Source organism: Lissotriton helveticus, chromosome 10 (genome assembly GCF_964261635.1).
Source record: "Lissotriton helveticus chromosome 10, aLisHel1.1, whole genome shotgun sequence".
NCBI classification, from domain to species: Eukaryota; Metazoa; Chordata; class Amphibia; order Caudata; family Salamandridae; genus Lissotriton; species Lissotriton helveticus.
In genome coordinates, this window is record NC_136071.1 from 34,567,919 (window position 1) to 34,580,301 (window position 12,383).

The 12,383-nt window shown below is 42.6% G+C and overlaps 1 protein-coding gene across 3 annotated transcripts in view; it reads right to left on the bottom strand.

Annotated features, from left to right (window-relative positions):
- The window catches only part of LOC144785825 (rho guanine nucleotide exchange factor 3-like), a 326,449-nt gene that overhangs the window by 114,946 nt on the left and 199,120 nt on the right, over positions 1-12,383 (bottom strand). For all 3 annotated transcript variants that reach the window (XM_078664669.1, XM_078664668.1, XM_078664671.1), the window contains exons 2-3: positions 9,273-9,330; positions 348-410 (exon numbers count right to left, since the gene is read on the bottom strand). In XM_078664669.1, coding sequence (XP_078520795.1) covers positions 348-410; positions 9,273-9,330 — 121 coding nt within the window. The remainder of the gene's footprint in view (positions 1-347; positions 411-9,272; positions 9,331-12,383) is intronic.

Consider the following 12,383-nt stretch of genomic DNA (forward strand, 5'->3'; position numbering starts at 1 on the left):
AACTGGAAGTCAACTACTTAAGAACTCTTCCAAAGTGGGGGTCATATTTTAAACACTCTTCAGTGTGTGGAAGTCCTTGATTTACAGGTTCATATTTTAGAAGGCTTTTTGGTTTTTTAATGGACTTGAAGACATTCAAAAAGTGCTTGACTGAAGCACTGCATGAGTTAACGTTCACACACACTGCTCTAGAAGTCCTGCTTCATCTAAGTGAAACCATGTAACTTTACATTATACATTTGAGTCATCTTGAATAGCATCTGGTGCAATAGGAGACAGACTGTAAAGCTCTTAAACACATGTTTAGTACAGGAAGTGGCATCTCTGCAACAATTTGAGACAGTTACCTTATCTTCTGGGGTCTGGACTTCCCGCCTCTCCTCCACCGGAGCCCCCTGCTTCCGCTTCTTCTGCAGAGATGATAGAGGGAAGAAAACAAAGCTGTTAGTGGTGGATTGAACCACAGCCCTAGTCTTTGCGTGCATATATATGCATTATGGGATAACTTCATGAAATACACTTTGCACTTTAAAACTCAGTGTCTTGACCACAGTGACCTGCTCCATATTGAAGAAAGGGTCCCACAGGCATGTATGACCTCCCGACACCATGCCTTCTGTCTCATGCAGTGAACTTTCTGATTATTCAACCACCATGCAGTCTAAGATGTCCGCCTTACTGCTGTTGGACCCATGCGATGAACGCCTACGTTAACCTCCAACGGTAGGAGATCCTGACCACTGGATGGGCTTTGTTGGTGCAGCTCTATCCCTGACTGGCGGTTGCTGGCTAGCAATTTCTGTAGAAGACCACATAGGTGTATGTTTACCGCAGCACAAGGAAACAGTATCAATGTAACAGGAACTAGTAATGCCGCAAAGAAAATTCATATTATGGCTGATATGTGAATCTATTTATTGTTTATCTTAAATCCAGCTAATCCAGGTCTGGGACTGAATTAATAAGAGCTTGAATATTTGGCACTTAGTAAGTTTGCGCTCAAGATATCTTTTAACCTCACCTCTTACAGAGGTAGGATAACAAGAATAACTTTTTTATATATCTCTTCACACCGTACTTTTCTAAGCTCTGCAAGTACCCGGTGTTACTATGAGCCAGTTTGGTGCACGATTGAAAGACCTCAGCTGAGTTGTTGTCTATGGGATTAGAAGATGTCACTGCTCCAGAGCTTACCTCACTGAGCCATTTATGTGTCAACATTAATTACCATATTTTAATGACTATAGACAGAAGGCTGCTTCCCCAAAGAAGGCTCGGACGCATGGTGTGGTCCAATTGTAATTCAGAGGGGAAACTCTGTCGAAACCCCATAATAAGCGTTTTCGTCATCTTAGAAATGATGAAAATGTACTCAGTCTGAAATTACTGAGACATATAATTGTACATAGAATTGTACATCTAGGAGGCTGGCAGAAGGATTATTATATATATTACCTAGCTTCTATTCGGCCATTATCTATAAACCTTGAAAAAGAGCCTAAGTCTTGCGAAGCATGTGTCGGCTGAAGTCACATGTTTTATTGGACTATGAAAGTCTCTTAAAGGAAGCTTGTAGAAGAAGCTCTCCCGCCTAGGGAGAGAACAACCCAACGCACTACTTTCAGCAGACCAGAGGTCTGATTCACTACTCCAATTGTAAGACAACTTGTAGTCCAAATGAAAGCATATTCAAATGTATGGTTTATTCATATCCATATCCGGATTTTGATGTAGATAATACACATCAGTTTTATGTACTCCACAAGTATGTTCAGGTGTGTTATCACATCACACTACCCAATGCATTTCGGGCATGGCCCGTCGTCAGGGGAATTACTCTACAAATAAAAACACACAAGGACCAAATGTAATATACATGTAAAATATCAGCAAAGACCAAACTTGTGTACAATCACAGAGACTGTATATTTAAAAACGAAAAGTGCTCGACATAGTGAACGGGAAAAGGAAACGAGTGTGTGTGACACTGTAAAGAAAGATACAGCCGGTAACCCAAAAGTCGCAACTCCTAGTGCCATAGAAACCAAACAATAAACGGTAGTCGGACCCGATAGTTCGTGACTAGTTCAATCAAACAGGTGCAATAGGTCGGGTAAATCCTCAGTAACCCAGTATCCGCCACCAATCATGCAGTAATAAAACGAGTCCCCAGTCGTGGGTACTTACTAGTGTGGATGTAACAGCGGGACTCCGGAGAGTTCCATGAGGTGAACGCGCAGTGAAAATACAGGAAGTCAGGATATACAAAAAGGTAAAGATAGTGATAGGACTGAAACACCAAGTGGTGAATGACATGTGAGCGCCATCTTGGAAAGTGCAAACCAGTAAAACAAAAATGAAAAAAAGGTAAAGTGAACAAATATATGGTTAATCAACATGCAGGATTACAGATAAATCACAAATAGCACAAAAATTCAATGCGATCATTAAGACCCAACGGGGCCATCGTGGAAAGGTAACGGATCCAAAAATTCTCTCTCTTCAGTAAATGGTTCTTATTATTGGTTGTAATGGGAACTTGTTCCAATATTTGGAATTTAAGCTGAGCCACTGTATGTCTGTTCTCCAAAAAGTGGGTAGCCACACTAGATTTCTGATTTTCAGTGCGAATGTTACTCTTGTGTTCCAAGATTCTCGTGCGAATCATTCTCTCAGTGTGGCCCACATAGCATTTGCCACATGGGCATTTTAAAACGTAGATCACATTCTTGCTGTTGCATGTTGCGTTTACATTCAATTTGATAGGAAAACCTTTCATAGGGTGGTTCATTGTATTGCCTTGAATACTGTTATGGCAATTGCTGCAATTGTAGCATGGTTTGAAGCCACTGTACATTAGTGCGGATTTGGCACTACTGGTGTTGCTCAGAATCTCTTTCAAATTTTTGCCCCTGGTGAAGGCAAAGATGGGGGGTTCTGAAAATAAGCCATTAAAATCAGACTCCTGTTTCAAGATAGACCAGTGTTTACGAATGATCCTTTGAAATTGTGAAGAAGCTCTCGAAAACTTGGAGACTACCACCAAACGGTCAGTGGGGGTCTTGCGTTTCAGTTGTAGCAAGGAAGCTCTACTATATTTCTCGCTTCTCTGGATCGCCAAATCCAAAATAGGAGTGGGGTATACTCGTGCTCGTAAACGATCAAGAACAGTTTTGATCTGTGTTCTGCTCTCGTCAGGTCTAGAAACGATTCTTTTCACCCTCAATATCTGAGCGTATGGTAAGTTGTTTTTAAGGCCCATCCGGTGGAAGCTGTGATAATGTAGGGTAGAGTTTCTGTCAGTGGGCTTACGGAAGACAGTGGTGGACCAGTCTCCCAATTCTCTCAGTATTTTCACGTCCAAAAAATGGACGCAGGATGTGCTGTGTTCCCAAGTGAATTGAATACGCTGTGTGACTTGATTCCAGGTGTTAAGGAAGGTAGTAAGAGTCTCATTGGAACCTGCCCAGAGTAAGAATATGTCGTCGATATACCTCAGGTATAATCGACCATTTTCTTGCCAGAGATCTTGAGAGAGAATGTGATTTTCTTCAAAGTTTCGCATGAAGATATTGGCGTAGCAAGGAGCAGCCGAATTTCCCATGGCCGTACCGTTAAGCTGTAAGAACCATTTGTCAGAGACGGTGAAGTAGCTATGATATAGCGTAAACAAGGTCAGTTCCATGAGAAATATTTTCAAGTCATGGTCAATGTCAGATTGGGCCAAAGTACTTTCAATGGCATCAATTCCCCCGTCGTGAGGGATTGAAGTATAAAGGGAACTGACGTCCACGGTGCACATGATTAGATGGTCATCTTTAAGGGTATTCATGACTGGTTCCAGTTTCAAGATAAAATCCGTCGTGTCTTTAACAAAAGAGTCAGCTGAGGTGACAAATGGTTGAAGGTATTTATCCAAAAATTTTCCTACGTTTTCGTGGATGCTGTTTCTTGTCGACACAATAGGTCTGCATGGAGGATTTGTCGGGTGTTTATGTAGTTTTGGTAGCAAGTACAAGACAGGAGGTCTAGGATTGGTGGGTGTGAGATATCTTTTAGTTTTATCGTTAATCGTGCCATTGTCAAAAGCCTTGTTGATTATGGTCATTAAATCATTGGTGTATTCCTTGGTAGGATCTCCAGGGAGAGTGTCATATGTGTCAGTATCTCCAACATGAGCTGTGATTTTGTCCATATAAAAGTTGGTGTCCATAACTACCAGAGCCCCTCCTTTATCTGCATTTTGACAGATGATGTTAGGGTTGTCCGCGATTTTCTGCAATATGTTTTTCTCTTTGCGGGTGAGATTCCCCCGCTTAGCAGGCTGTATAAATGGAAGTTTGAGAATGTCTTGTCTGACTAAGTTCTCGAAAGCATCGATGATTTTGTGGCTTGATGGTGCCAAAAATGTGCTGTGTGGTCGTAGACCTCTGAGCATGTCTTCCTCCTGTATGGTAATGGGGCAGATATTGAGAAAGTAGTGTTTCAAGCGCATATTGCGTATCAATTTGAACGCACTCACTTCGAGTTCCAATGTATTCGTGCCCGTGGTAGGAACAAATGATTGTCCTTTCTGCAGGATGCGTGTTTCTTCGTCAGACAAGATCGTCGAGGAAATGTTGATCACTAGATTCTCTTCCGTGTTCAGCGTCTTCCTTTTACTTTTTTGTTTTTCGCAGGAGGTGTTTTTTCCGGTTCCTCGGCGGGTTTTTCCCCCCCGGGTTCTTTTTGTCGGTTGGAGCCTGGCTCTAAAAAAGGAACCGCAGTGTTGCTTGAGGTGCTGGGAGTTTGAACATCAGTATCTGTTCGGGTCTGTGCAGGTATTGTTCTTTGATCCTCCTCTGAGGATGAGGTTTCATTAGCCGAGAACCGGAAAAAACACCTCCTGCGAAAAACAAAAAAGTAAAAGGAAGACGCTGAACACGGAAGAGAATCTAGTGATCAACATTTCCTCGACGATCTTGTCTGACGAAGAAACACGCATCCTGCAGAAAGGACAATCATTTGTTCCTACCACGGGCACGAATACATTAGAACTCGAAGTGAGTGCGTTCAAATTGATACGCAATATGCGCTTGAAACACTACTTTCTCAATATCTGCCCCATTACCATACAGGAGGAAGACATGCTCAGAGGTCTACGACCACACAGCACATTTTTGGCACCATCAAGCCACAAAATCATCGATGCTTTCGAGAACTTAGTCAGACAAGACATTCTCAAACTTCCATTTATACAGCCTGCTAAGCGGGGGAATCTCACCCGCAAAGAGAAAAACATATTGCAGAAAATCGCGGACAACCCTAACATCATCTGTCAAAATGCAGATAAAGGAGGGGCTCTGGTAGTTATGGACACCAACTTTTATATGGACAAAATCACAGCTCATGTTGGAGATACTGACACATATGACACTCTCCCTGGAGATCCTACCAAGGAATACACCAATGATTTAATGACCATAATCAACAAGGCTTTTGACAATGGCACGATTAACGATAAAACTAAAAGATATCTCACACCCACCAATCCTAGACCTCCTGTCTTGTACTTGCTACCAAAACTACATAAACACCCGACAAATCCTCCATGCAGACCTATTGTGTCGACAAGAAACAGCATCCACGAAAACGTAGGAAAATTCTTGGATAAATACCTTCAACCATTTGTCACCTCAGCTGACTCTTTTGTTAAAGACACGACGGATTTTATCTTGAAACTGGAACCAGTCATGAATACCCTTAAAGATGACCATCTAATCATGTGCACCGTGGACGTCAGTTCCCTTTATACTTCAATCCCTCACGACGGGGGAATTGATGCCATTGAAAGTACTTTGGCCCAATCTGACATTGACCATGACTTGAAAATATTTCTCATGGAACTGACCTTGTTTACGCTATATCATAGCTACTTCACCGTCTCTGACAAATGGTTCTTACAGCTTAACGGTACGGCCATGGGAAATTCGGCTGCTCCTTGCTACGCCAATATCTTCATGCGAAACTTTGAAGAAAATCACATTCTCTCTCAAGATCTCTGGCAAGAAAATGGTCGATTATACCTGAGGTATATCGACGACATATTCTTACTCTGGGCAGGTTCCAATGAGACTCTTACTACCTTCCTTAACACCTGGAATCAAGTCACACAGCGTATTCAATTCACTTGGGAACACAGCACATCCTGCGTCCATTTTTTGGACGTGAAAATACTGAGAGAATTGGGAGACTGGTCCACCACTGTCTTCCGTAAGCCCACTGACAGAAACTCTACCCTACATTACCACAGCTTCCACCGGATGGGCCTTAAAAACAACTTACCATACGCTCAGATATTGAGGGTGAAAAGAATCGTTTCTAGACCTGACGAGAGCAGAACACAGATCAAAACTGTTCTTGATCGTTTACGAGCACGAGGATACCCCACTCCTATTTTGGATTTGGCGATCCAGAGAAGCGAGAAATATAGTAGAGCTTCCTTGCTACAACCGAAACGCAAGACCCCCACTGACCGTTTGGTGGTAGTCTCCAAGTTTTCGAGAGCTTCTTCACAATTTCAAAGGATCATTCGTAAACACTGGTCTATCTTGAAACAGGAGTCTGATTTTAATGGCTTATTTTCAGAACCCCCCATCTTTGCCTTCACCAGGGGCAAAAATTTGAAAGAGATTCTGAGCAACACCAGTAGTGCCAAATCCGCACTAATGTACAGTGGCTTCAAACCATGCTACAATTGCAGCAATTGCCATAACAGTATTCAAGGCAATACAATGAACCACCCTATGAAAGGTTTTCCTATCAAATTGAATGTAAACGCAACATGCAACAGCAAGAATGTGATCTACGTTTTAAAATGCCCATGTGGCAAATGCTATGTGGGCCACACTGAGAGAATGATTCGCACGAGAATCTTGGAACACAAGAGTAACATTCGCACTGAAAATCAGAAATCTAGTGTGGCTACCCACTTTTTGGAGAACAGACATACAGTGGCTCAGCTTAAATTCCAAATATTGGAACAAGTTCCCATTACAACCAATAATAAGAACCATTTACTGAAGAGAGAGAATTTTTGGATCCGTTACCTTTCCACGATGGCCCCGTTGGGTCTTAATGATCGCATTGAATTTTTGTGCTATTTGTGATTTATCTGTAATCCTGCATGTTGATTAACCATATATTTGTTCACTTTACCTTTTTTTCATTTTTGTTTTACTGGTTTGCACTTTCCAAGATGGCGCTCACATGTCATTCACCACTTGGTGTTTCAGTCCTATCACTATCTTTACCTTTTTGTATATCCTGACTTCCTGTATTTTCACTGCGCGTTCACCTCATGGAACTCTCCGGAGTCCCGCTGTTACATCCACACTAGTAAGTACCCACGACTGGGGACTCGTTTTATTACTGCATGATTGGTGGCGGATACTGGGTTACTGAGGATTTACCCGACCTATTGCACCTGTTTGATTGAACTAGTCACGAACTATCGGGTCCGACTACCGTTTATTGTTTGGTTTCTATGGCACTAGGAGTTGCGACTTTTGGGTTACCGGCTGTATCTTTCTTTACAGTGTCACACACACTCGTTTCCTTTTCCCGTTCACTATGTCGAGCACTTTTCGTTTTTAAATATACAGTCTCTGTGATTGTACACAAGTTTGGTCTTTGCTGATATTTTACATGTATATTACATTTGGTCCTTGTGTGTTTTTATTTGTAGAGTAATTCCCCTGACGACGGGCCATGCCCGAAATGCATTGGGTAGTGTGATGTGATAACACACCTGAACATACTTGTGGAGTACATAAAACTGATGTGTATTATCTACATCAAAATCCGGATATGGATATGAATAAACCATACATTTGAATATGCTTTCATTTGGACTACAAGTTGTCTTACAATTGGAGTAGTGAATCAGACCTCTGGTCTGCTGAAAGTAGTGCGTTGGGTTGTTCTCTCCCTAGGCGGGAGAGCTTCTTCTACAATGCTCATTGATACACTGCAAGGCTAGACAGTGTTTTCCACCCTTCTGCACACGAAAACCCGTTACAATTCTTTACTATTAGGACTACCCCAGCTGTGCGAGATCCACCCTCTTCTACATTTCTTAAAGGAAGCTCACAAAACAAATCTGGGAAACAAACACTGAAGTTTGAACTTTGAGGAACTTTGTTTGCATATAGGCTTGAAGCCTATTCGCTTAATGAATCTAGATTGTTAATTAAATAAATATTAGGTGTACTACATTTTTTTGTATAGGGTGTTTAGACGGCAAGAGATTTTACTTCAGAGTGCTGGTGCCTCACTCCATGTTTCTTTGTTTTTGGATATAAAAGGTACTGGACATTTCAAATAACTCTGTTAGCTCGAGTCTATCAATCTGATGAAGTAGAGATGAATTTACAGCAACAAAACAGCCAAGCACAATTAAGCTACAACCTCACTTCCAACATCAACTTCCTTAGGTGCACAAAATCTCTTCCTAACTCCACAACCATAATCCTCTAAGAAGTTCACCAAATACACCTTCCAAATCAGCGGGGAGGTCCAATGTCACCGCCTTCTTTAAAAATAAATATACAAACAGAAAGAAAACGCGATAGAACTTTGACAAATGTCCAACTCAAACTCTTTTTTTACAATTCTTACTACATACAAGATCGCCTTTCAACAACCATACCACACCACAAACCTTAAGATTTTGACATCATCAATTACACCCCCCACTGCTTTCCTCCAAGATTAAACCACAATCCTCACTGAACTTTGTATACCAATAATCACCCCTTCCATTCCACAACACAAACCCTCTGTGTTACTACCAATCAGACTAGCACAGGAAGCCAGAGCACCAAATGCCAACATTCTCACAGTTTCTTAACACAGTGAGGGCAGATCACTGTCGCCCACGCCACTCCCCATCACTATCTTAACCACCCTCAACGCATTTGAGACACTGACTTTTGTAAAGTTCAGTGAAGAGTTTGAAAGACGAAGCCCTAAGGATCCAGTCGTAGAATTTTAAAAATCATGGAACTTTTTTTCAGAAGTCGAAATACATCCTGGCTTACAATTTTAGAAGGAAACAAATTAGATCTGAAAATCCTGGACGTCAATATCTGGGTGAGGTGCAAATCAGAATCCCCATGCCTTATAGTAATTCCGGGAGTAAAAGTGTTGTGTGCTAAGCAGTCATATAAGAGGGCAAAAGGTGCTACATAAATGCAGTTATCCAGTGAGTGACAGATGCATATGGTACTCACCCCTGAAGAGTCGGATAAGGAGCCTGATGTATAGGATCTTTCTCGCTGCACCGGGGACCTACAAACAAAAGACAAAATGTTTCAGACGCTGGCTTGGAAATTTGTTCAAGGACCTGGTTGAGAAAGTCCTGCTGATGAGGGAACATCAAAGAAAGAGGTGGTAACATCCTGGGGAGTAGTACATGACACTTGATGGGTGGGTTCAAAGAGAGACCATTAGTTTGATCGGTTTTGCTCTTAAGCACGTAAGTCACTAGAAATTCTCTTTTTTTCTAGTGATAGACGTGCTGCTAGCTCAGAGTAGTCTATTTATGAAACATCTGTCCAGACACATGATGGCTATTGACGTCTTGTCCTGTCTTGAGTTACATAATCGCTAATACCTAAGCGGGAGTATGGGCTGTAGCGCCTGGACACAGTTGTGCTATATCACACCTGACCCCTGATGCCCGCTAAGGTGAATTCGTGCAGACAGGCACTGAGATCTATCTCAGGGGATCTGGCGGACCCTGGACTATAGTTATGTTATGTGATAGCCGACCCTTGAAGTCCTCTTGGGTGAATGAGCGCAAGCACTGAGGTCTGTCTCAGGGGATCTTGTGCACTCTGGATTACAGTTGTGTTATGTGGTAGCTGACCCTGGGTGTCACCTCGTGTTGCTGATCTCGGGGTCCTGCATCAATATGGCCAATAATCTCCTGTTAGATGTTAGGGTGCAGAAGCAGGCCCCGAGAGCGAGCTATGTAATATTATATCGGGCCCATGTAATGCTGTACTTCCAACACCTGGACATGTGAAGTTGAAACGCTGATGCTTTCTCTGGTGGCACGGTGCCTTCAGAAAGATTGGGGTCCCTTCTTCATTCATTGCCCCGTCCGTGTTTCCTTCATGGATCACAGGCAGTCTCCACGTATGGTGTGGAACGGCCACTAACTTGGTGGCTATTGGCTACATCCTTTTTCCACTGACTGATGATTTTACCGCTAGCGATTGCCTGGTTTCCTTCTCTTCTTCTCATCCTCCATGCTGGAGAGCATGAAGTGTAGCTTTGCAAGGCATCTGTTATAGAAGCGGGTAGAATTTGCGTAGTCGCGCTACGTAAAGCTCAGCGAAACGGTAAAAAATCTCTGCGAGCACACCAAAATTACGCGAACACGCGGAATTGTATGTTCCGCCCGTTCACGATGCTTTTTTCATGTTCGCGAATGCTATTTGCGTGCTCGGGGAGAAATATCTCACGAACATGCATTTTGAAAATGCAAACAAGCATAAAATTCCGCGTTCTCCGCGAAACGCAGAATTACCCAGATTCCGCAAATTCCATGAGCGGAACGGAATTTACCGCCCAGGCCTAATCTGTTACTTGTTGTTTGCACACTAGACACCTGTACGCTACTTGTCTGACATTGTTTTCAGTCTCTTCGGAATGGGATGCGATCAGGATCTAGACTGCTGATGACTATATCAAAATAAAATAAATAATGACCTTTCGAAGTGTTGGTGCCTCATTGATGCCTAGTCTTGCACAAAGTAGGGATCACCTCAGGCCAGGCTTATGGGAAGGGTGGGGCTTCCATTTCTGTAGGAGACCAAAAGCAAGTTCTAAAATGTTCTTATATCGGGCAGTCCTCTAGATTAAAGGTGGTTGGATTCTGGCTCTTCCCACCAGGGAATCGTCAATCTGCTGAAAAGAAAGCATTAAGGGGCAGATTTATGAAGGCCTTGCGCCGCCGGTGCGTCACTTTTTCCCATGTTAAAAGTGACGCACCGGCGGCGCAAGGCCTTCATAAATCTGCCCCTAAGTGTGGTCTGCGTAGGACTCTATATTTAAATCCCAATGTTCTACTACCTTGGGCAAAGGTACCACGTAAATACTAAATAAGGTGGAACTGAGTGCTGAGCCTTGAGAATCCCCATGTTTCAGCTCTTTATAGCCTGAGGTAAAGGGGGAGATGGACAGCCTGCACCCTATACGCCAGAAAGTATTGGAGCTTTTGCTTGGCTCTGCTGACCACACCTATTAGTGCCAGGCATTCCAACAGAATACTGTACAAACTGTATCAAAAGTTGTCGATTATTCTACAAGTACCACTAAAGTTTTCTTCCCTGGGTCAAGATTGTATTTTATCAATTCTGGGCCAGATGTATCAAAATTGGATTTTGGGAGTCTATAATAGCAAATTTTACCGATTCACTATTATAGACTCGCAAAATGCAATGAAAGTAGGTTTCAGCAAAAATGTTTGCGATTCCTACACATCGCAAATAAGGAATGGCTTCCCATTCACTTCTAAGGGCCTAAAGGCCCATAGGAATCAATGGGTATTGCATGTGCAATTTGCGAATACCCAATAGGTACTCACAAATTGCGCATGCAATTTCAAGGGTGCAAGGGGGCCAAAAGGCCTAAGGGCATGTATGTGCGCCACATGGTGCTTAGAAAAATGCAAAATTGTGCGTTTTTCTAAGGATTTGCAATTTACCACTAACTTGAAGTTGGTGATAAATTAAATTGCGATTCCCTAAAGCTGGGCCGCAATTGAAAATGCGCTTCCTGCATTGCATTTAGAGAATCACAAATTGTGATTCTCTAAATGCATTCGCAAAATAGGTAATCGCAAAAATTGCGATTCCCTATTTTGCAATTGCCTTTTGGGATGATACATCCCAAAAGGCTTTTTCCCGTTCGTAAACGGTTGCGAATGGGAAAACGCTTGATACATCTGGCTCTCTGAGACCTCCAAAAGTGCTATTTCAGTACTAAACCTGGGGCTCAAAGGTGTTCAGTCTCAAGCCATCCCTCATGGACTGACCACTAGGGTCATAGTCAGAAATACCAACCTTCATCTGACTATGAAAGTGGGAGAGGTTGTCACTGAAAGATTGCCAGGCCAGAATGTTTGGTTGGTTGGAGGCTGTGGATAGGAAAGATTGGACAACCTAAATATATCCCTTGCCCTATGTTTAATTTTATCAATGTGACTTGCCAGAGCCTCTGCCCATGCTCGTCTGATATGCTTTCGGGAAGACTTTTAAGTCTGTTTTACAGCTGCTCTGGCTTCCTCCTCCTGCTGTTTCCTCCATTTTCTTTCCAGTTGTTTGCAATGACAT